At 38.0% G+C, this 26,185-nt stretch overlaps 1 protein-coding gene across 1 annotated transcript in view; it reads right to left on the bottom strand.

Annotated features, from left to right (window-relative positions):
* Window positions 1-24,986, bottom strand: part of MATN2 (matrilin 2) — a gene marked incomplete at its 5' end in the record, with an annotated part of 40,747 nt that extends 15,761 nt beyond the window's left edge. The window contains 7 exon segments of the mRNA XM_009574594.1: window positions 2,941-3,063; window positions 6,289-6,411; window positions 8,538-8,660; window positions 11,022-11,150; window positions 12,627-12,749; window positions 17,526-17,648; window positions 24,864-24,986. Coding sequence (XP_009572889.1) covers window positions 2,941-3,063; window positions 6,289-6,411; window positions 8,538-8,660; window positions 11,022-11,150; window positions 12,627-12,749; window positions 17,526-17,648; window positions 24,864-24,986 — 867 coding nt within the window.
* Between the last annotated feature and the right edge of the window lie 1,199 nt (window positions 24,987-26,185).

Here is a 26,185-nt window from a genome sequence, read left to right as displayed (position 1 = left end):
GTAGGGAAGAAAAACTTATATTTTTACAAGAACTTCAGTCTGAGCCAAATTACCTGGAGGTCTCATGCTGCCAATACAAAAATTCCAAAAACTACTACAGAGGACAATCTTCTAACTCTACAAGCATTACATTCAAGACATGGCAATCTAAACTAGATCCCATTATAGCAGATAAAGAAGAAATTATCATGTAAGTAAAAATTAGCATCTGCTTATACACAGCAGTGTGCAACTCAGATACCTTTGTTTTTTATAAACAAAAGCAAATACAAACCAGCAGCAGACATGGCTGTTACTTCAAAAGGATGAATTTTACACAGCTCAAAGCAAAGATGAGCCAGAGTATTTTGGGATGGGCGGGGGGAATAAAAAAAAAAAAAAGTGAATGATTGCACTCTATTTAAGGTTATTTTACTAGGTACACCCCAAAAATGTAGTCCCATAATCTAAAAAGAATGCCAGAGTAGTTAAAAAAGCAACCTCATTTAGAAATTGAAATTGAAAACAGCTATAAGATTTGAATGATTGAAAGAAAGGAACATTCACAGTATTTACTGAACATGAAAACATTAGGAATTTGAAAACACTGAAATAATAAGATAAAGGACAAGGGGGTACATGGCCAACAAAATAAAGGATATTATGAGTTATTTAAAGACTATTAGGAACAAAAAGCATTCTAACAATGTATCGTTAATTAATAGATAGAAATGGTAGAATTGCCAATCTTAATGCAGAAATGTTAAAAATATTTAGTGTATTCAGGTCTGAACTTATGAAATAGGCTACTGATGATATTGTTGGAGTGAAGAGTTTCATCAGCTGAGAAGTAGGTCACACAGCACCTACTGAACACACACATTTTTAAATCAGTAACTCCAGATAACTTGCAGTGAAGAGTTGTAAAAGAGCTGGCTGAAGAACATCTTGGATACTTAGTGTTATTTTTCAGTAACTCCTAGAACTCTGAGGAAGCCCGAAAACACTGAGCAGTCTCCATCCCCAGTGCATGCACACACACTGAAAAAATACTATTGTTCCAGTGTTTGAAAAGGATGAGTAGTTCATTGTAAGCCTGACAGCTTGACATTGATCTGCATTAAAATAATGGAATAGCTAATGTGGAACTTGATTCAGAGTAAAATCAAAGAAAGAGAATTAATATAAATCAATTTGGTGTTATGGAAAAATAGATCCTGGAAAACTAAATAAATATCTCTTTTAATTGATTATGAGGCTGGTTCATAAAGCTCATGCTGTTCATACAATGGAGCATTCAGTAAGGCAGCAGTCTTCATATTTATTTTGATTAAGAAAACAGACTACAGAACCAACATTATATGGATTAACACTGGCTAGAGAGGTCTTCAGAATAAATTGTAAACGGGGAACATCAAGTGGCTTGCTTTCTAAGAATTTGCCCTGCTCCTCTACTACTTAACATTTTTATGAACAATCCAAAAGAAAATACAGAATAATCACTTACAAAGTTTGTAGGTTACTCCAGTTTTGAGAGAATGGCAAATAAAAATGGAGCAGCTGCTGATATAAGGAGACATGAATCTTTTTGCAAGCTGGATAACAGCAAATCATACGTATTTTAAAATAGCCAGAACTAAGCTTATACATTTAGAAACAAAGAATGAAGGCTGTACGTGCAGGATGTGGGACACCTGTGTTACTGAGAGTCTTAAACAGCTTATGATCATGGTAGATGATAACTAACTGAACACAAATGCTGGCAGAATATTTTGGTCACAGACTAATGCTATCTTTGGTCATAAAAAAAGATAGATTAAAAAAAAAGATAAAAGATAAAAAAAAAAGGTAGATTCAAATAAGAATTAGGTGGGTTATAGTTCGTCTACCCTGACCCTGGTGTGTTTCCTATTAGAAGACTTTGTACCACCATGGAGCCTCCACAAGGATGCTGATAAATAGCAGAGGTTTTAGGGAAGCAAGAAGAGACTTATGAAAAGATTAGAAAACATGTAAAGAGCCTGAAGGAGTTTCACCTCCTTATCATTTACAAAAGGACATGCTAAGAGGTTAAGGAAAAGGTTAAGTCATGATCTGCATGAATATACGTGGAACAATACAGTGGCAATCAGAACTTCAACCCATCAAAGTAAAATGCAGCAACATCCTATTCTCAACATTAAAACTCAACATATTCAATCTAGAAATGAAGTTCACATTTAAAAAGCTACATTCTAACCTTAAAATTGGCTGATTTTCTGAAATGTATCTTTAGTTCAAACAATAATTAATTCATAGAAATCTTATGATCTATAGAGAACAATATTCCGTTCTGACCACTGTGAATCAGTTGAATGATCTCCTAATAAAAGGAAAATGAAATTTCTTCTTTTATTCATAAGCTACTTACTTCGGCATGTTTTCCCATCTTGCCTTAGTACAAATCCATCATGGCATTGGCAAGTGTATGAATCGTCATTATTAACACAAAGATGTTCACAGCCATGACTGACTGATTTGCAGAAGTCCTTATCTAGGAATAATTTAGATTTTATTTAATACAGTTTGATGAATGAGAACATTTCCAAAACTTTAAAGACTAAAAGTAATAAGCTCCTAGTAAAGAAATAATTTACCCTCCTTTTTGTCAGGCAAAATCCCCTATAAGAAGACCTACCTCTAACACAATATATTTCTTCAGTAGACCTCTAAGTGAAAAAAATACAGTAACATAAAATAACTTACTTCTACACGTTTTCTTATCTTCCCTCAATACAAAACCCTCATAGCACTGGCAAATGTATGAACTATCGGTATTCACGCAAACATGCTCACAGCCATGGTCAACAGAATTGCAAACATCTTTATCTGGGGAAAAAAAAAAAGGTTGCTGGTATTTAAAACACTTCTACGAATGCATAGATTTAAAGGAGATCTTCTATTAAAGATAAGGATACTTACTTCTACATGTTTTTCCATCTTCCTTTAGGGCAAATCCCTCATAACACTGGCAGAGGTATGACTCATCAGCATTAACACAAACATGTTCACAGCCATGGTCAACTGAACTGCAAATGTCTTTATCTGAGAATGGTTGATGATATTTGGTTAAAGGACATCTACAGTGAATGTATCATGCAGTGAGAAGTAATAGCTTTTATTAGGTCTACTGATATCACTGGAAGAAATGGGCAAAAATTTAGGCAACAAACACTTTTAACTCTTGGTACCTGAAAAATTGTGTCTCTTTTTTGCCTCCAGTCATATCAGTTCGGATACTAAAATACACTATTTCCATCCAGAGAGTCTCTTACAAGCTTCTGGCAAGTATAACAATACTACTCCTGTATTATAACAATAAACTGTTGTTGTTGTATTTGTTAGAACACTTCCACAAATCTACACACTGTAGATAAAAGTAATTATCAGAGTACTTACTTCTGCATGTTTTCCCATCTTCTCTTAACAGAAAACCCTCATGACACTTGCAAACATACGAGTCATCTTTGTTAACACAAATATGCTCACAGCCATGGCTGACTGATTTGCAGATGTCCCTTCCTGGGAATGATTGATATAAATATAGATTTTGAATGAAAACATGTTAAAAAAACGTAGATATCAAAAGAAAGTTTTCTTTCCAGTAAGAAGCGAAAATCTCTTTTTTTTTCTTGCCTGATGCACATGCAAAAATGTTCAATAGATACCGGTCACTCACTTCTGCACGTCTTGCCATCTTCTCTCAATACGAATCCCTCACGACACTTGCAGATGTAGGAATTGTCAGCACTAACACAAACATGCTCACATCCATGGTTGACTGATTTGCAGACATTTTTACCTGGGAATAATTTAATAGATAAAAAATTGTGTTAGTTAAGGGCAAGATGTTCGAAGTCTTACAATTCCCAGCTACTGAATGTTCTTCTCCTTGCTAGTATACTGGACTCAATCCTGCAAATCATTTATAGCACCTGCTGTCTCTTTTTGTTGTAACAAAAGGTAGCATCTCCTGCTAATTTTATAACCTTACTATTAAGGAAAAGTGCACTGTTCCAGTTCTAGAGTTTGTAGAATTTCATGTGTCCCTAGCATGCAGATTAGTGACGCACAGGGATTTCCAAAGGCACCTAAATCCCACATCCACATTTCAAGTAAACTTCCTGGTGAGAAACAGATCTTTCTATCATCTTTTTATCTTCAGTAATGAACGTGCTCAAACCTGAAATAGTTATGCTTTTTTTTCTCTGTGCTTAAGTTCAGAAGGTGTTTGTCATTTTTCTGTAAAGTAGGATTACAAAAGTTCAGTGTATGTAGTATTTAAGGGTAGCGAGAAAGACAAATTATATGATCTTGCTGTGAAATTCTGGAAAATTGTCAGCTATAATTGGGCAAACTGATGTTCAGTGGGGTTTTCTGATACAAAATTTAGATACAATTCATATTTCAAAATAAAATAAAGTAAAATCTGTTAATTAACATTAGATAAACTAACATCTTGCTTTCACTTTCTTCCCCACACCCTTTATTTTCCTGCAAGGACTTAGAATAAAACAGAAGACTATTTCATTTGGAAGGGACCTGCAACGATCATCTAGTCCAACTGCCTGACCACTTCAGGGCTGACCAAAAGTTAAAGCATGTTGTAAGGGCATTGTCCAAATGCCTCTTAAACACTGACAGGCTTGGGGCATCGGGCATCAACCACCGGTCTAGGAAGCCTGTTCCAGTGTTTGACCACCCTCTCGGTAAAGAAATGCTTCCTAATGTCCAGTCTAAACCTCCCCTGGCGCAGCTTTGAACCATTCCCACGCATCCTGTCACTGGCTACCAGGGAGAAGAGATCAGCACCTCCCTCTCCACTTCCCCTCCTCAGGAAGCTGTAGAGAGCAATAACATCACCCCTCAGCCTCCTTTTCTCTAAGCTGGACAAACCCAAAGACCTTAGCTGCTCCTCATAGAACATTCCTTCCAGCCCTTTCACAAGCTTTGTTGCCCTCCTCTGGACACATTCAAGGACCTTCACACCCTTCTTAAATTGTGGGGCCCAGAACTGCACGCAGTGCTCGAGGTGAGGCCACACCAACGCTGTGTAGGGCGGGATAATCACCTCTCTTGACCGGCTGGCTGTGCTGTGTTTGATGCACCCCAGGGTGCGGTTTGCCCTCCTGGCTGCCAGGGCACGCTGCTGACTCATACCGAGCCTGCTGCCGACCAGCACCCCCAGGTCCCTTTCTGCAGGGCTGCTCTCCAGCCACTCCTCTCCCAATTTATACTTGTGCGTGGCTTTACTCTGTCCTAGGTGCAGAATCCAGCATTTCGACTTGTTAAATTTCATCCCATTGATCATAGCCCGATGCTCCAATCTATCTAGATCCCTCTGGACTTCTGCATGGACAGTACATTTCACTTGCTTTTAGAATGTCAGTACTTTCAGTACTTTTTGAGACAAGCAGAATTTGTCTCTGTTTGCATGGAATAATAAAGTAGGGTGGTGTTGTGATACACAAACTGAGAATAAAGAGCTTTTCATTTGTCATGGTAGTATCTGGATGACTTTAATTTTTTTTCTGTAAATGTTTTTTAACAGCAGATATTGATGAGATCTATGGATATTATTCGGATTACAGTTACAAAATACTTAATGCCTGTGTGTTTTTCAGAGACTTATCCATGATTCTTCTTTGATCACTTAGTGATCAAATCTATAGAAGTGGATAAAAATTTGTAATGAATTTTTTCTTGATATCTGGCACTCATCATAACTGCATAATGTAGTCAAATGTGTAATGCAATTATGATATCTCTTTTGCAATCATCCTTATCCCATGCTGGACAAAATGAACTTTCCATTAATTGCAAGCTTCATGCTGTATAAGACTTTAATATAAGACTTTATAAGACTTTAATAAGGCTTTATAAGACTGTATAAAACTTTAGAAACATTATAGATTTTTGCCTTGATTTGAGAAGAAGATGACATTTGTCCCATATAAGGATGTAAGTCAAAATAAAGTAGTTTTGGAACCACAACAGTCCAATTTCAGGGCTACTTTTTAAATGGCACAGACATTTAGGGTGTGATTCAGGTGCCTAAAAGTATGCATCCAGTACCACTTTAGATGCCTTAGCATATCCAAGATATTGACATTGCTGGCAAATGACACCAAAGGGGAAACTATGAACTTTTGGAATCCTTGAGCATTTAAAATGACACTGGACAGCATCGTTTAGGCAATCAGATCCTTCCTTACAGATTTCATCTATATGTGTAACAAAAATCTAACTCTGAGTTGCTGAATAACTTACGTTTACATGTTTTCCCGTCGTTACGAAGCTTGTATCCTTCAAAACACTGACAAGTATAAGATCTGTCGCCATTTACACACAAATGTTCACAGCCATGATCACTCAGAGCACAATAGTCAACTCCTGTAGGAGTAATTGAAGTTATTAAAAAAATTTAACAAATAATCCATCAATTATTTTTCATCTCTAGTACCTGCATGGCATATAAGCAAGTAAATATAAATACACTGAACTGCTTAAATAATAATCCAGTTCCTTATCTGAGAATATAAATAAGAGGGTCTTGTGGTGTACTTTCCATTGGTTGTTTTAAGCAGAGCTGAGAAATCATACTTTCCTATGCTTAACATAGCTCAACAGAGTCCACGTCTCAGTACTTACAAACTGAATTTAAAAAAACCAAAACAAAACACTTTAGCAATGATTTTATATAAGACAGTGGCAAAGACATAAAAGCTACCTCTTCTTTAAATACAGTCTCTAAATGGCCCGATGTGAAGGTGGCGGGTCCCCAGAACTCACTTGTGTGCCTGACCCAGCTGCTGTGGCAGCAAGCAGAAAACCTCCCAGGGACCACAGTGGGCTTTGACTTAGACTATTCAAACTTTTGCAAAGAATTGCAAATGACAAGTACTGTCAAATACGGTCCATTTTTCATCTCAAATTTCCTAAGTGTTTCTTCTCTGTAATACAAAGACATAGGACCCCTGGGATCCTGCAGGCAGCTTTTGCTACTGTCTATTGGCTACACACACAGTGTCACTCATTTTTTTTGTAATTAGTTGTCACAGTAGAAATCTGTTGACCATTCAGGTGTTCCCACAGCTGTCTTAAGATACTTGTGCCTGAGTATATGACACCAGAATTGTAATTCCCAGATGCGTTCCCATTAGGAGTGGTGCATGTTAAATGCTAATCCCTTCCATTCAATTGCTCATTCAGGAAATCCCAAAGTGCCAAAACTCTTTTCATGATGATAGCCTAAAAATGTCCACGAGGTTTCAACAACTTATCTGGACCTCTGGAATAGGACAAATCTCTTTCCTAAATATATATGAGGAGAGGGGTATGCTAGCAAGAAGAGGAGCTGTTCAAAAGGTCTCAGTTTCATTGCACAGAAGGATTCCAGAAGCCACAGCACTGTTTCAATGCTGCTGATAGTTCTGCAAGTACGGCCTGGAGGAAAATAACTCAAGTAAAAAAAACACCTCTTTTTATTACAAAGGAAAAGGGATTTGCCATCTGCAAGTTGATAAAACTCCATAGTTTGGCTGCTTCTAAATTTCCAGTGGTTCTTTTAGATAAATGTCTAGATAAATTGTTTCTAGTAGACCTATTGCTGTTAAATGTACACTAGTTTGGCTTTTGCATTACTGTCTGCCCCTTTCTAGAGTGCTGCAGTGGCAGACAGAAGCAAAATCTGTCAAGGTATTGGATGGGGCTAAAAAGGTTAGTATGGAGGCAAAGACAAGGTTAAAGACAAAGACAAATTGCCTTTGCTGATTTGCCTCACTTCTCCCTAGATCATTTTTGTGACTGAGCACTTGCAGTTTGACTTCTGTTAAAACTGTGTTGCCTGAGCGCAAGAAAAGGAGCAAACTCTGGAGCTGCTCCAACACTCAACAAGCTTGAAAAATAATGTACCTCCAAAATCTGTAGAAAAAGTGGCCAAAACCCTCTCATCAGACGTCCAGGAAAAGTCAACAGGCAAAATGCATTCACATTCCTCTTTTCCTGGCCCTTTCTAGATACTATTTTTCCAGTGAAGGAGATGACTTGGCTATTTGTGAACTGCAATGACTCTCAATGATCATTAGATTTACAAAGGGTGGAGAGCTGTCAGGACAACATTTGTTCATTTATTAAGCGTTCCCATGCAAAATGTAAAGCTCAGTGTGGGACTCACTTCTCCTCCTGCCCCAGGTAAGCTGATGCAGTTTGCCTGGGGGACACTGCTGTCAAGATGACCTGTCAGTCAGACACATTTGTTATGTGACTGAAAAACAGTCCTCAACCCTGGGGATGAACAGATCTTCCAAAGCTTTTCTGAATATGTGAGGATTTACAGTCATCTTGACAACTATCCTTTTCTAAGTCCTTTTTCTGTCTGTTTTTGCTTTCAAATAATTATTGAAGTATTATCGAAATGGAGACTGTAAGAATAAATTGAAGGTGTGTCCTCTTCCCTGTATGAAAACAGAAACCTTTCCCAGGTGAGCTGAGATCAAGGAGGTTCTCACAAGACTCACGTGTGCAGGTTTTTAGGTCCTCATTGATGACAAATCCTTCAGAGCACTGACAGACATAGGAGGCATCAGTATTTAGGCACAGTTGCTCGCAGCCATGATTGCTTTCAGCACAGTGATCCACTCCTGTTGATTTGTGTTAATAATTGAAGAAATCACATTGGAGCTTTAGATACATACACTATGACATTGTAGTTAGTACACGATGCCTTTGCAGAGCAAGGGAAAAAGATCAGTACAGCTTTTTATTTATGCAGTATCCCCATCTATTTGAGTGACCTGAGTTTAATTAACAACACCTACGTGAAATGAATACAACAGCCCCACTTGGCAGATAACAAACTTGATGAAGTGCAGATCTCCCTTGCCAAAAACCACAAAGGGAAACTAACGCGAAGTAGAGTGAAGGGAGAACCTTGAAGTCCCGCCTAGTCTTACCCACAGAATCATGCTTCCTTTCTTCAAAAAGCAAGACTCTATCTTTTATTCACCATAATTTTCTCAGAGAGAAAGTATGAATATTAGTAACTTTTGAAAGAGAAATTATGGTTTTCAGATTATTTCATAAACAGTAAATTCTTTTTCAACAGGATGAGAAATCACCAATTTAAAACTTTAACCTGCCAACAGGTTCAAGCAGTTAAAGCCTAGTGGAGGACAGATAAATTATGAGTGCGAGAGTGTCTTAATATGTTCCTTTTCTTTGATTTTTCTGATTCTAAGTAAGATAAAATGGAATAGTTTTTTTAGTCTTAGTCTTTTAGCAACTGGTTGTGTGAAAGATGAAGGGTGGGGGAAGGGAGAGAGGTGCGAATTGGATTTTAAAATTATATTGTCTGATAGAATGGACAGCAAAGCAGTAGGGTGAGATACGTGCACTTGCAGATGTACTATGTAATCTGCTGACTCTGTAAGTATAGAAAAAGCACATTTCAGGAAAAAAGCTTTATACTGAACTTCCTTATAATATTTTATTGCCGACTTGTTAATGGCTATTTTTAGTTATATAGGCCCAAATCACTTTAGCTTAACTTGATCAAAAGCAGTGGAGTTCCCTCAGACACAAACACAATGTCATATGTCTCTATTTACAAATCATTTACAGATGCGAACAGGCATGTCTGCAGCTATTTGTTTACATTAAAAAAATTCTGTACTTAATGTAAAATTACTTAGTTCTAAATATTGCTGTTTATTAGTTTATTTAACTAAGCAACAAGTTTGCAGTAATTGGTCCAGGTTTACCATTATACATAGATAGAGATAACGTTGGCTTGAACAAATGAAGCTGAGGTGTCAGTTTTTACTAGCTAAAGCAAGTTCCAGCTGGAACCTTCTCCTTTTTCCAACAGTTTACATCATCATGAAGAGGCTTGTGTAACTTCTCAGAGCACACAAAAAATGTGGAAAAAAAAAAAAAAGAAAATAAATCCCCCAGTATTCTCTGTGAAAAATTGCATCTGTTTGGCACTGTCTTTTACAATACAAACACCCACACTAATGTGAATTTTAACATTTAAATACTTCGGGTTCTCATGCAGAATCTTTTTTTTCTTTCAAAGAGTGGAGTAATCACAAAGCTGCTAATTACCAGACTTTAGAAATTAGTACAACTGTAAATTTGGTCATCATGTGTGCTTCATTACATGTGTAAAAAAAAAAGTAAGAAGAGGAAGAGACAGGGGCAGGCTCAGTATTTTTAAAAACAATGAGTGTCTTGGGATATATTAATTTTTAGATATTCAACTTACGATAGCCTAAAACCATAATTGTTAAAAAGTTCTGAGCTCTTGCAAAACATCTAAGTTTCCTTAAATATGGCTTTATCACAAACAGTTTATTTAAAAATACTCCCTGGCCTATCAACTTTTTTTTTAATTTCAGTTCCTGTGTGTTCCTTTGGAAAAATATGTCATAAGTACATGAGGGAAAAATGCTGCCAATATTTTAGATGATGTGCAAAATGGTTCTCTGCTATAAAAGTATCTTCTAAAAACTGGAAACTGGATGACATCAAGTGGGCAATGTTGTTGGGTTTTTCTGGTGCAACACTGGTTCTTTGTTTAGTAACATTCTTATTAAAAGAGGACATTTTATTGAACAGATCACGGAAAGTGTAAATATATAGAAGGGGGAAGTCTCTACTTATCTCCGCCTATCAGCATACATCAGTATCAGCTGTGCTGCAGTGTACATAACCCACAGCAATGATACAGATGTTCAACAGTAAGCACTGCCTTTGTGTTAGACACCTTGGCTGAACACATTTTCCCAGTTATTTGGATTGGAGAAGATGATGCTTTAGTTCTCTATCCGATCAGGGATCTCACTATAGCATTACTTCACTAGGCCTGGCTCGTGGTGGACTTTAGAGTAACATAGGTTTGCATAGCTCAGAAAGATCTCAAAAGGGAACCAGGGGTGTTTTCTCACTCTGTTCACACCTCGCCCCACTGCAGTAACTAGTCGCTGCAGTTCATGAGACACACTCATTCCTGCACGTATTGCCATCGTGTCGTTGGGCGTATCCAGGATGACATTTGCACGCAAATGACTCTTCCAAGTTAACACGTTCATGTTCACAGTCATGTTGACCTAAAGCACAGAAGTTTACTTCTGTGGAGAGAAAAACAGTGAAGAATTCAAGCCAGCCATGAAGGTTTCTGAAGTAAATTGGCTTAGAAAAACTCACTTTTCTTAAACGATACTGGATTCTGTGCTTTGGACACCTGTTAAACCTGATAGTGAGCTGAGGATCTGAGAGCGAATTGCAAATACTTGGCTACACAAGACTTCACTTTGACTCCCATAGACCTGCTCCTGTAGTCATCAGAAGTCATGCATCGTGGTGAAGGAGGAACGCCTGCTGCTAGTCACCAGTGATGCATTCTCCCTGATTTATAAAGACAGCATATATGCAAATGTTCTGCTTTATTTTACAAGCTTATCTAACATGAGCCTTGTTATAACAAGATTTGGAATAGGAGCTTAATCCTGGGAACGTCACCAGGTTTACAGCCAAATCCAAAGCCCCCTAAGGTTAAGGAAAAATACCCGAAATGGGAATTACAATTTGCCTTTAATTCACAATTACATCCTTGGCAATAAATATTCTACACAATGCTGTTCTTGTGCTCCTATACTCACCAAGGCACATCCAATCTATAAAAACCTGAATGTATTAAAATACCGTATAGATAATAAAAATTAGAATAGCATGGATTGCTGCAAAAATGGCAGAATAGCACAGATTGCTGCAAAAACAGCACTATGCAGACAAAGATGCTTCATGAGAATGCATCTTTAAGACTGAAAGAAAATACAGTTCCAAAACCAGATAAACTTTATGAGCATCTAGAAACATAATTATGTTGCTCCAGACAAGCTTCTTATTCATAAAATATCAGCAGTACAATTCTCCCCACCAAGAACTGAGTCACCAGATCAGGCTAGTTAATTTTGCTGAATACATTCTCCTTAAACTTTAACACTACATTGAAAATCTGCTGTGATTCCAGGCCCCCACTCAAAAAGAGCTGTAACACGCAAGTCTTTTTAAAGTAAATAGTATGTGGGATTGGTTTAGAATCCTGACATTGCTGAGGCTGTTTTTACAATTTTTTAGGAAACTATGGGGTTTTGTGTGTGACTTCAAGTTGATTTTAATAGCTTCGTTACCTATCCAATACTTTCCCAAGCTAATGAAATACATCTGTCCTTGGCTAAACCAACTGGGCAAAGCAAGGTGATTTTTTTTTTTTTTTTAAAGCTGTTTGTGTCACTACAAGACAAGGTCAGAAAGTTTCAAATAAGTAATCAACTTATTGTTTTTGAGCCACTCTGGTTCCTATATTACTCCTCAGGTTTCCATAAATCTCTTCACAAAACATCTAATATACAATCTAGTCTACAAAACAGCAAACAGTATATTTTCCAGCATGACTGGCTCAGTTAAAAATTAAGTTTATAAAGAAACATTTGTTTCAACCTTAATTATAGAGAAAACTTTCATCCTTTCAGGAGGGAAACCATTCACAGCAGGTTTAAGAAATAGAAGCAGATGAACTTTATTGTGTCCAAAGGATTACTCACTTTTGCATGTTTTCTTATCTGGATTAAGTCTAAATCCTTCTTGGCATCGACAAAAATAGGAATCATCTGTATTAACACATTCCTGTTCACAGCCATGGTCCTGAAGAGCACAATAGTCTGGTCCTAAAAGGGAAAAAATTGTGTCAGTGAGGAATATAATTCCTCAGAAATAAGCTAGGTAAAACCCAGTTACTTTGTTTTCTTTAGCCTTTTTTTTTTTCTAGGCACCATTCTGTCTTTTTACCATATTGTTTCAAACTATGAAAATAAAATGTTCCTTTTTTCCAAATATCTGCTATACTTGGGTATACCTGATATGTATACTTAAATGAATTCTTCGAAACACATGTACTACATGCAGTAGAGCAGTTAGAATTTTAAATATTTCTTAATATTTTGCAGCTAAGTCCTATACATTGCCTCATCAAAACTGCCTCTTTATTTTACTCAGAGCAAGTTAGATATGATCTGTAATAAATACACAAATGTGTATTTACAACGTATTTGAATGCCATTCATCGTATCAAAGCAGGACAATCAGGTCATCAGGAGCATTGGTGTTTTAACAGCTCTGGTGTTTGCTACATAGTTCTTCCATCTAAAATGCTTATGAAAGGAAAGACGAGCAAAGCCTAGAAACAGCCACTACTTGTGTATAAAGTACCTTAACAAGGAAAGTAATTGTGCAGTAAGCACTGGGATATTTACCACATAGTGTTTACCACTACTGATGAAGTCAAAGAACCTGACATTCACTTAGATGCAGTGTCTGGCCATCACTTAGTTTTGTATCAGTGGAGTTAATTAATTTATACTCGAGAAAGAATGGTCTTAGCCCCTCAGCACTGCTAAAAATAGATAAACAAGTCATAAATCAAGTAAGCAACATTTTTAAAGACATCCAGGCACTTTTGAACACCTCATTACACAACCTGAAAACCGACATTCAGAAGTTAATTATTATTCCCAGAGGTAATTGGCTTCCTGAGGCAAGAACTGTTCTTTCCTTGTATGTGTGGCGGGCTAATGCTATTGAGCCTTTATATATGATGAAAGCCCTTAGCAATAATAAACCACCTATATTTTCAGGACAAACAAAGTAGAATGTGACTTTCTAAGAAAACCCAAGAGGAGTATTTTATCATTTATGAACTCCACTTCATATATTTATAGAACACTTCCTTTACCAAAGCTTTTTATGACAGCATATGCACACACACATGTACGTAACACAGGGACATCTTATCTGTTTACTAAAAAAAATAATTAGAAAATATGGTTTGTTCAAGAGTGCACTGAAGAGACAGAAACCATAAAGCCACATGTGTGCACCAGAGGAATACAGCTGTATGCCTTCTAGACCAACTCAGTGCTGTGTTGCATTTACCTGCTCAAATCCTTGCTAACTCAAGTGTGCAGGACAGACTTTTCCTAGGTAACCGATTCTAAAGATGACCAGAAGAATTGAGAAATATGTATTATTATCTTTGTTGGAACCTTGAGGCTATTATGTTGGGAACACTAAAAACACATTTCACAGGGCTTCATTAACACAGTCCAGATTAAGGATGCTAACAGGAGGCCTCTACCAGCTACAGCTCATGTGAACCCACCCACAACTCAAACAGAGGCCTTCCTTAAAGAACAACACTTGAGGCTCAGCACCCCTAAGTACAAGCAGAAGCCACCATCTGTCCTCTTGAGGGGAGCAGCAAGAGTGGCAAAAATCCCCTTAATAGTTAACTTAGTAGCTAGGAATGACCTCTACCTGCCTCACTGATAATCTGAATTTGCTGCCCTCTTCCAGCCACACATAGAGTACTCTGCTGGTGCTGGCAGGGTTGCCCTCATGAGCTGTGTTCCTTGTATTTCTTTCTAAGAAGTTTGGAATAATTCCCAGAAAAAACATTTTTCAGATATGCATGACTGTACTGATAACATTCACGTTTTCAAGCTTTTCTTTGTAGCCATGAGCATAAAAGCTTACTTTCTATTTTTGAAAGGGAAGCCAGGATTCTGAGATAATCACGAGATCTCAGGAGCTGGCACCCCCGGCCCAGGACTGCTTGCTGATGCAGAGATCTGGCCTGGCATGGGTGTGAGTCTTGGCTAGTTGGCGATCATCCCCGAGATTGAGTACATAAGCCAAATATGTAGAAATTTATGTTAAAGGTTTTAAATTTACAAACATTTTAAATCCAGTGATCTGAAGTTTGTTTCTTCATGTTGTTTATGCTGACTCAAAGGCAGTGTGATTCATAACATATGGGAGCTAGGGGACACTTTTGCTCTGTAGAGCTCTCATGCTGTCTTGACTTTTACAGCATTAAGAGCTACACAGTTCTTTCACTCATGCTTTATTTTATTAGCAAGGCTCAGAAGATACCAAGTGTAAGGAAAAGTGGCTTAGTAAGTTTTATTTATGCCTAGATTCAGGACATAGTATTTGCTCATTCTTCCCTGACTACCGCACCTGAATCAATCTCTATGGCCTACCAGGTCCAGTCACTTTGATTTTTCCCTAATTGCAACCTGACGGAACTTTCTCCCTTAATTTTAAACTAATTTAAAGCATTTACAACAAAACAGAATGCAGTTCACATGGCAGAGATGCACAGAGGTGTGAGAAGCCTTGTCTGTGGCCTCTGCCCCTTAGCGTGGGAGCTGCATGTAATGTCACCCTTGGTTCTTGCCTGAGCTATGTTATAGGTACGCCTGTGCCTAGCCTTGCATTTTGCTGATCCTGACCTGCTGACTGGCCGACTTGACTTCCTGAATTGATCTTAGACCTCTCTTGACACTACGGACTCGTCTGGTGATCACTGGACTGTTGGCTGAGCCTGGTTACTGTCATAGGACCTGTTTTGTTCTTCTTCTTTGGGTACTGTGGGACCAAAGGCCTTGTCAGAGAAATTACTGACCCTGCTTGCCTTGTAGCCATCCTTGGCGCCCAGCTTGCACTCCCCTGCAGAGCAGTGTACTTTTGTGTGATATGTTAAAGATCTCCTCCATTCCACAGAGATCCAACACGAAACCATAGATGTGCCTGCTGAGACTTTCTGGTCAAGATCAGAGGGGAAATGACACTGGGAATGTGGTGGTGGAGTGTTTCCAACATAAAGACAGCAGCACATGGTCAGACTGACAGTCTATACAGCTCAACGTGCTGTCTCAGGCAATAGATACCTAAGTCAGAGGATAGAGACAGCACAAGCCTGAAGCACTACTTTCTCAGAACACCCTCTCAGCTTCCAGCATTCTGTAGATCATCAATTTAAAGAGGTTAAAATAATTCATACTGTTAGACCATAAGCTAAAACCCACTCAAGACATATAAAATGTTTATGCAGTTTTAAGGTCTTTGTTCAGTTCAAACTGGGGGAGAAAATACTGCTTAAAATCCACATTCTTAAATTGAAGGAATTAATAAAAATTTGTGCTTGGGCAGTGGAAAGCACTTACACCATAGTAAGATTTCAAAAATATATGGATGTGGAAGCATATGTGGAAGTATAAGAGAATTTAGCCAGCCCTTAGCTGACAGATACATCACAAATGGGTGAGTTCATACAATCTACAAGCAATGTGAACCAGTACAAACTGTAGTCTGGCCCTTGGGGAGTCCGGAAGTTCATCTCCCCTGACTCTGACAATCTAAAAATTAGGTGTCTGGTCTGGCAAGTCATCCAGGCTCCCTGCACAGTCAAGAAAAATACAGGCACTTCCATAAATTTGTGTGAGAGCTTTGAGCAATTGCCTTCTAGAAGTGTGTGTATCTTTCCCTTGATCATAAGGTCAGATGTACAGCCTGGATTAGATGCTTTCTTTCGAAATGTTAAAGTTAAGTGAAATAGATATCAGGTATAATACACAATAGGTTAACATAGTCTTTCATCATAGAGACTGAAATACCCCCAAGGCTGTAAAAAGCACAGAAATGCAGTGCTATATTGATGCATTTTTTGAGAAATAATGTTTGAACACATTATTCAATAATACGGGCTAAATTCACCACTGGCATTAGCAGTTCCACTCACCTAAAACTAATGGAGTTTGTCTGCTTACAGACACAATAGTAACATTTCTTTATCAAGGCCCATATTTATGAAGAAAGGTAACTAGGAAGGTACATGAAGGTTCTCCCGTCACATTTCCTGAAAGTGAGTTATGACATTAAACACTGTGGAGGTTTTAGCTTGTTTTCCCAATTACGGGAAGCCTTCACAAGAGTACTTTCTGGTCTGTCAGTTCTCCTCCGCTTTATATCCACTCCTAACTCTGGTAATTTTTGAGCTTGTTAGCCTGTTATCAATCAAATTTGACAAACAACAAACAAGTAAAGCTATGAAGTTATTATAACCTGGTGGAAACATGGAAGCTTGGTAGAAGATACTGGTGTTGCCAGAGCTTTGGCACTCTATCAAAGAACTCACCCTTGAGACAAATCTGTAGGAAAATAGGCTGCAATGTTTCCTCTGATTGTGGAACTATTCTATTTAATTTTAGCTTGTCCTACAAACCAAGCTGATTATAAATTGTCTTGTACAGAGTTGTTTACCCAGATAGGGAGATGATATTTTAACTGAAAAATCTGGATAATCGAAGAGACTATGCAAGACAAAGCTTTGGGCTTTTACTGTTGAAAAGGAGCCTGGTTTCATGTTAAAAGCTTCCTGTTCAGAGGAAGGCCCCCTATCCTTAGCCCCTCCCCCAAAAAGCCAAACTACCCCCCAAAACAACTTGCATTGCTTTCAAGACCTTTGGCTTCCAGGGCACGCCAACATTTTCTATACCTGACGCGTTATTCGGTGTTCCCAGAACCAGTGGGAATATTACTGCGGAGAACTGGAAGATAGAAGAAGTACAAACTGTTCATAATTAAACCTTATCACAACTTACTTCTGCAAGTTCTTTTGTCTGGATTTAAAATGAACCCTAGGCGGCATCTACAGTAATAGGAGTCCTCAGTGTTAACACATTCATGTTGGCAACCTTGGTTATCCAAAGCACAGTAGTCTACAACTGAAAAAGAACAAGACCAACATGTGCAATTAGAAAAACAAAATTAGAACTATTATGCATAGATATTATGGTACCAGTTACACACAGTAGCTATAAAGAAAGGAAAAGCTGACATAATTTCTGTCCTGAAGAGCCTTTCTGCAAAAAGCAGTGCACTTTCAATACCAGTTGGTAAATCAGATTTTATATGAGTCCTGGATCATTTCTCCTACCCTTTGAATATTTATCAACTCTCGGATTGTCGGGAGCCTTCTCAACATGTTTTCTCATATCTGGAAACCATGCCTCAGTCAGTAACTCTGTCCAGATGTTCACACTGTAGACCAGGGCATAGCAAAGTTAATTTGATTTAGTTGTGTCTTCTGTCTCTCCAGTCCCAGTCCTGGAATTGCTCTACTTTTAGTAGTTCCCTCCCAGCTGTATTAATTCTCAAGAGCTTTCCTGTAGCCTGAGTATATAGAAGACCCACGGCAATACCTTCTATGCTGAGGACTGTCACAGTACATTCATTCTCTCTAACGTGCTCCAGATTCATCCTGTGCAAAGCAGCTGCAGCTATGAAGCCTGAGAGCTTCAGGCTGATACTCACCACTGATATTTTGCTTATATAATGCCTTTTGTATGAGTGAAATAAAATATCATAGCTAGTCCAGTCACTTATTTCATAAGTCTGGTCATTTATTACACAAACCCATATTTACAAGACAGATGGCCAAAGGGTAATAAGGTAATACTTTAGAGTTTACTTAGTCAAGGCTATTCAAAAGTGCTAAAGAAGTTAAATGATTTTTTTTTATTTATTTCTTTGCAGGTTAAGCTGTTTCTTCACAAAGAAAGTCTTAGAAGAAATTAAAGATAAGTCACAAAACAGGTGTTCTGTCCCCGAAGAGCTGCCAGGCCCACATTAGGCAAGTTTACCTGATTCTTTCTGCAGAAGACAGTAATGTGCTCAGCTTCACACAGACATTTAACGAGACAGGTTCCCCTTCTTTGCCAACTGAGTAATTTTTTCATTACTTTATACAGCTGAGCTTCCCAAATTACTTTAAGAGGCAGCAATTTGTTCTAATGAAATCAGTTCCTTCTTCAATAGCCCTGACTTTGCAAATCATGTGTATACGCAGGTGTGCTAAGATATTTAGTCAAGGTCATCCAGTCAGGAAAGCGGATAATCCATTTAGGTACTTTGAAAGAGCTTCTTTTAACCCTTCAGAATATTTGTGTTGAATCAAGTCAAATTAGACTACTTACTGGCTACTATGTGAGTCCATTTTCCTGGCAAGCACCTTCCTGTTTCCAGACTGAATAGCTTCATATAAAAACATGTTTACCGAATATATATTTCAAGGATATAATGTGTCATACAATTAGTCAGCTTTCTCTTAAATTAATTCTAACCACATGTACATTTTCAAGTGTTTTAAAAGACACATTAAGAAATAAATAGGCCAAAGAATATATTATTTTTTTCTATCTAGCATCATACTTGGGAAACAGCCCATATGGATCGCTCCATAAAGTCACCTCCTCCTCTGGATTTAAACCCCACAAAATGCATTTCTACCACAATACCTGCAACTGCCCGACTAATGATTATAAAGATGAGAATAGAATAGAATAGAATAGAATAGTTCCAGTTGTAAGGGATCTACAATGACCATCTAGTCCAACTGCCTGACCACTTCAGGGCTGACCAAAAGTTAAAGCATGTTGTTAAGGGCATTGTCCAAATGCCTCTTAAACACTGACAGGCTTGGGGCATCGACCACCTGTCTAGGAAGCCTGTTCCAGTGTTTGACCACCCTCTCGGTAAAGAAATGCTTCCTAATGTCCAGTCTAAACCTCACCTGGCGCAGCTTTGAACCGTTCCCACGCGTCCTGTCACTGGCTACCAGGGAGAAGAGATCAGCACCTCCCTCTCCACTTCCCCTCCTCAGGAAGTTGTAGAGAGCAACGAGTTCGCCCCTCAGCCTCCTTTTCTCCAAACTAGACAAACCCAGAGTCCGTAGCCGCCCCTCATAGGACATTCCTTCCAGCCCTTTCACCAGCTTTGTTGTTTGAGAGACAACTACAGAGGTCTTAGAATGCTTTATTATCAACATCTGAGCAACTATGACCCTAAGCACTTTCAGAGGACAATCTCTTGAGGGAAGAACTGTGTCTTCTTATGGCTATGCAGCTGCTAATGCACTGTGGACAAAAAGGAAAAAAACCCAATGAAATAAATAACTAATTTTTCCAGGCTTGCTTTTTTCCATTTATAGCCTTCTGGGGACCTCTTACTCACAGAATTAGGTCTGTTGGCCTGTAAGAGTGATAAACATAACAATTTAAATAATGTCTTTCCACTTACACAGTTAAGAAGTGAGAACATTTTCTTGACAGTTGCTTTTGGAGATAACTATTATTCCCTTTTTTCAATAATTTTTGTACACAAATTGCCCCATTTCCAGGCAGGCTTAGCCTTGCAGACTGGCACTAGTAATTGACCTACAAATTCATTTAACTTTTAGCTTCATGTTTCATTTTGGTTGTACTTGCTTAGAAGGGAAACTTGTTAACAGCATTCCAGTCAGCAAGTAGGTAAGTTGTCCATGGAGTTAAATCTTCCTGAAAAGACTGAGAAAAAATATAAATCTGTATTTCTCATATTGAAGTAGTGTAATCCTTTAGTTGGTATGCAGAAAATATACACAGTTTGTATAAGAGCAAAGCAGAATAATATTTTCCTAATTTTTTAAAGGTTTATTATTTTCATGTTTCTGCACTGAGTCATGAAATATACACTAGAATGTGAACACTTAGAGATCTCACTGTTTTTAATGTTAGCCCATGCCTATTTCAATAAGAAACTTTTCTAAAGGTTGAATTAATGATCTTTTTAGTGAGCAAGCAATTCATTCATTTGTCATCTCCCCATGTTTGTTCCACCCCGTTTTTCTTGCTTGGAATCAGTTGGTAAGTGATGAGAGCCATCTTTTACTTCTGGTTACCAGTTCTGCATTCTGGGTGCTTCCATTGCCCTCTCTGAACTGTGGAACAGCATAGGTCACCTTTCTCTTGTATTGTTGTTTCACTCCTATGATGTTTATATAGGTTATTCAGGCTTAGGAGAACGCAGTAAGCTAAGGAGAAGGGTAGAAGAAAAGGGGAGGAAGAAAAGGTTACAGAGTAAGTAAAGGCATAAGGAGGATGAAAAAGAATATGGGGGAAGAGTAGAGCAGACTCATGGAAAACTTGAAAAAACCTAGAAAGCAGCCAAAAAAACCTAGCAGTGCCAGGACTACAGAGAGGTGCCAGCAGCCAAAACACTGCCAGAAGAGGTCCCAAGCCCAACTGCTGCAGCAATACAGAGACAGTCTAGCACCAGTGCCAGGAAAGAGAGGACAGCATGTCCAGCAACACCAAGAAGGTGGAGAGACTTTAGTGTCCAGCAGCATGATGGAGAAAGAATGGCAGGATTTTGTTCATGTGAAAGGAGGGCAGTTAACATGAAAAACTGTTTAAAAAGGCAAAGTGATAGTGCTCTGCCAGCCATACTTATCACTGAGCAGTTAGTTTCAAATATTGTTTAGTCTACAAATTTAGAATCATAGAATCACAGAATAGTTTGGGTTGGAAGGGACCTTTAAAGGTCATCTAGTCCAACCCCCCTGCCATGGGCAGGGACATCTTCAACTAGATCAGGTTGCTCAGAGCCCCATCCAACCTGACCTGGAATGTTTCCAGGGATGGGGCATCTACCACCTCTCTGGGCAACCTGTTCCAGTGTTTCACCACCCTCGTTGTAAAAAATGTCTTCCTTATATCTAGTCTAAATCTACCCTCTTTTAGTTTAAAACCATTACCCCTTGTCCTGTCACTACAGGCCCTGCTAAAAAGTTTGCCATCTTTCTTATAAGCCCCCTTTAAGTACTGATAGGCCACAATAAGGTCTCCCCGCAGCCTTCTCTTCTCCAGGCTGAATAACCCGGGCTCTCTCAGCCTTTCTTCACAGGAGAGGCGTTCCATCCCTCTGATCATTTTTGTGGCCCTCCTCTGGACATGCTCCAACAGGTCCACGTCTTGTACTGGATGGAGGACTCCAGAGCTGGATGCAATACTCCAGGTGGGGTCTCACCAGAGCAGAGTAGAGGGGCAGAATCTGTTCGTAAACTGTGTGTTGCAAACACTCAGAGTGGTTGGCCATTCAGTGGTCACTTTGAATGGATATGTTGTGAGCTGCTGGTTGTGAGATTTTATTTAATTATTGCCATTCAGGTAACTGGCTGACACATGTGTCAGTAAAGCAATTAGTACTGCCTTTGATCCTTAACCAGAGAAATTAGCCCATCAGAAAGGACGAAAAGAACTTAATAAACCTTCCTGTGAAATGAGTTTTCTGCACTTTCTCATTTACTTTTGCTGGAGTTACAATTTTAGAAGTCTTAGATATCTTAGAAAGAAACTTTTGGCTCTTTGAGAGAACCACGATGTGTATGCCCTACTGATATTCTCTCTCCATTCTCTGGATGAAGAGGAGAGAGTAACCTTAGTGAAGTCACTGCTTTTTGCAAAATTGTCGTTGTACTCAGTGGTCTCTGGCATATGTGTACATCAAGATCTTTCTTCTGATCCTACTCATTTGATAATAAATATTTCACAGAAAGGAACGGTTAAGTAGCTTAAAAGTAATGAAAACCGAGAGTTATCACTACTGGTTCAGTACTATACTTAAGTCTCCTTTACAAGATTTTCCAGCAAGGATGATTATTCATTGGTGATCACATCTGCAGAAGCTGTACATTCTTGGTAGTAGCATATTCCTCAAAAATCTCAAATTGTTCAAATCTGAAAAGTCAAATTCTGGAGACTGACAGCTAATAGGATTTGCAGACAAATTAGCATCAAAACTGCAAATTACCCGGACAATCTTTTCCTGTTCAGGAAATGTAGAGAGGCTAAGTTCTGCATGGGTAAAACATAAATTAATATACATTGAACCATTCACATGCATTAGTAAGAAATGAAAAGGTTAAATGGTTGAATAAATGCAAAAGAAAATTGAAAAATAGAAGTGCTAATAATGTGCTTTAAAATCACAATTAATACTGCTAATTATTGCAGGGGCATGAATTCATGTTTTTTTGCTATGAATAGAAATCAAGTGGAGAGGAAAGACAGCTATAAAATGCAAGATACCATAATGAACCCATGCATGAACTGTATTTTGAAAATAATTGAAAATAATTGAGAATATGAAAGCTTCAAATGTCATCAATAGAGCTTATAATAAGCCTGTATCTGTCCATGCCAAAGAGAGTCAGTGAGGAGGTAGAAAAAAAATGTTAAAGATGTATCACACCTCCAAATAGCACTCTTCAGACTTTGCAGATAAATTATTAACAGGCAAAAAACAAGCACCACTGTAAGAAATTTAATAAATGGCATAGAAATATTTTGAAGCTTTTAATAAGAAAAATAGACTTTGTACTTATTATAGAGGATAATATTAGGTTTGACATACAAAGAATTTCACCAAAATTTATTTTTATCCCTATGATGCTATGGTAGCTACCTTCCTGGTAAGAATATCTTGGGCTCTAAAGGACCCTTCGCCTTAACAGAGAGAAAATAATAACAACAGCTCATGACACTAAGCATGAATATTTCAGATTAGAATATATGGTAGGAAAGAATTGGGGATGAAAGAACCTACCAACAGAAGTCACGGATTTTCTGTCTTAGGATATAGTCAAATCAATAGCAGAGAAATATATGCTTTATCCTAACACAGGTAAAGGTCACGAGTATTAGCTAAAGTTATTGGATCAACTTCTGTAGAGTGTTAGATGTAGAAATTTGGGCCAGAACATCAGACAGGCCTTCTTGCCTTAATAGCCATTATTAGCTGCATTTTCAAAACAATTCAACTTCAGAAAGCAGGTTCTTAAAATGGTAATTTAAGAATTGGTAATCTCAAATTATGCTGAGCATAAATTATGCTGAGAAATTTAAACACTCCTATACTGAAATCATGAAGCTACAAGTAAGGGAAACATTTCTGAAGAGTAAGAGTGAATGTTCTTCAAAACTGCATATGTTATCCTAGGTCTAAAAAACCTCAAAACCTCATTTGTGAGTCCTGTGTGAAACTACATGCAGAAAGTTCAGTTCCGTAAACTGTCATCTATTTTGCATCTCAAAATAGGATTATCCTGCAAGGTAATAGCTCTGTAAAGGTAATAAGAGACAGATTATATTATGTTAGAGTTGTTTAAAATTACAAGAAAGAGTAAACTGTTGGACAAAAGCATTGTGGTGGCCTGTGGCAGATATGGGGCCAAGGATTCACTTGGATTCACTTCCATGGGATTTCAGCATGTGTTTGAAATTAAGCATGCATTTAAGTGCTTGCCTGAAGAGAATACTAACAAATAAGGCAATTTTTTTTCAAGGACTTACTAGGGTTTTTTTGTGGTGGATACCAGAAGACAGTATTTTCCCAAAATGTAGCATGGGATGAAAAGTTTACAAGAAGGCTAATAGGCTAGTGAAAAAGATTATCCTAAAAGTATTTTCTGTGTATAAATGGGGTATATACTTATATGGTAATAGAAAGGAAAGTATGTTTTGTGTTAAAAAATTATTATACTGTATTTCCACACTCACTCTTTTGAGTTGTAATTCTTAGAGTTGATGTTTGCTTCTTTACTGCCCATAGCGAAAATTGAAGGCATAGAGTAGATGGGATCTTAAGGGGGGCTAAACTTTCCTTAAAGTCATCTTCCCAAAAAAAGTTCGAAATCTCTCCTGGCGTGACCATAAAACCAAGTGAGAAATGGCAAGAAATTTTCCATTTTCAAGTTTTTCCATGTATAACTTCTGTCTGAAGAGGAGCTACCAAGTTTGTCTGGCTTTGTTTGGTTTTTAATGTCCACATATATCATGCCAGTACATTGCTGGCCACCTACATGGATCTAGAATAAAACACCTGGTATGTTGTTTCAAAACAGCAATGTTACTTTCTGTGTTAAATTAGTTGGAACAATTTTCCCAAGTCACCATTCATTATCAGCAAAGGCCTACGAACATGCCAATATATATTCTTCCTTATCTACCACTCATATAGGAGAAGAGAGCTTCCCATCATGGCTAAACTGGATATTAATTTACATTGAATTTCCCTTTGGTTTGTGTCAAGATATAAATGTGAATTGCTAAACTCATACTCACCGACACAGTTCTTTCCATTTGCATCAAGCTCATATCCTTCATAACACTGACAGACATAAGACCCAGGTGTGTTCACACAAATCTGCTCACAGGCATGTTTCTCCACCGCACAAAGGTCCTGAGCTACAAAACATAATTGCATGAATATGAAATTCTTTGACATTCTATAATGCACGGGTAGACTATAGATCAAAAATAAATTTCAAGAAGCTCTGAACAGCTCTTTAGAGATGAGCTCATTTTAACACAGATCATGCCAATGTTCTGTCAAACAGTGGAAGTCTTATGCCAGCAGGAACAATCACTCAAAGCTGAGGAGCTCATTCCTTCAGCTGAAGGCAACGACTATTGATGGGCCAATGGTGCCTAGTAAAGTTGCTTGACTGTATGTTTCTCTAAAAAGTTTGAAGGGCATTCTTAAGTTTTTTTGGAAAAAAAAAAAGTGTTTATTATTTGTGTCTTTTTTTTCTTCTTTGCACAACCCTCCCAGATAAATGATGATGAGGTTGGAAAGGGAAAGAAAAGGAAAACACAACACCAAAAGACTTGGGGATATTTAATTTCTGAGTTTTACAATTTTTCAGTTTTGTGCAAAATACCATAGCAAGTTACCGCTCCCAAGAAAAGATCTCATTAGAAAAATTACTATGACAAATGAGGTCAGTTCAGCATCTGGCCGTATGAAGCACATTGGGCTTTCTTTTCAATAGACTAAAGCTTTCTGAGAACCCCAAGTTTCCCCAGTGAAATCTCTGGAAAGCAAAGTACTTTGTGTTGCTCAGGATCAGGCCCAAAGACGGCTGAACACATAATGATCGTTTACAGCTACAAAAAAGGCTTCTGGAACACATTTGAGGAAACTAGCCAAGCAGATAAGAATTTTCTTTTATAGCTGTCTGCTTCATATCAAGCGGCATGATGAACAGCACAAACAGTCGTTTAACTCTCTTGTTCCAGTATAAACACCCACAAATAGATAATTTTCCAGTTTGTTTCAGCTACATTTTCTCTTTTGTACTATTTTGTGTATTAATGTAAGATTGAACATCTCTAGAGAAGAATGGAAGAGATTAAGTTAAACAAACAAATACAGTGTAATGAGTAAAGAATAGCCATTATCTGACACAACCACTCTTCTCTAGAAAAGTTAGACCAGAGTACATGAACGGAGCATCCTTCGCATGGATGCAAAACCATGTTAATGAAATAAATGTAAGAATATTTCAAGATAACAAAAGAACTTTTTTTTTCCCTAGTTTTGTTCTGGAAGATAGCCGAGTTGCCCTTCCTTTCCCCCTGCCCCCCACCCCCCCTTACTCCCC

This window comes from Fulmarus glacialis, unplaced genomic scaffold (genome assembly GCF_000690835.1).
Source record: "Fulmarus glacialis isolate BGI_N327 unplaced genomic scaffold, ASM69083v1 scaffold16630, whole genome shotgun sequence".
Classification (NCBI taxonomy): Eukaryota; Metazoa; Chordata; class Aves; order Procellariiformes; family Procellariidae; genus Fulmarus; species Fulmarus glacialis.
This window is presented reverse-complemented; position numbering and strand designations above follow the sequence as displayed.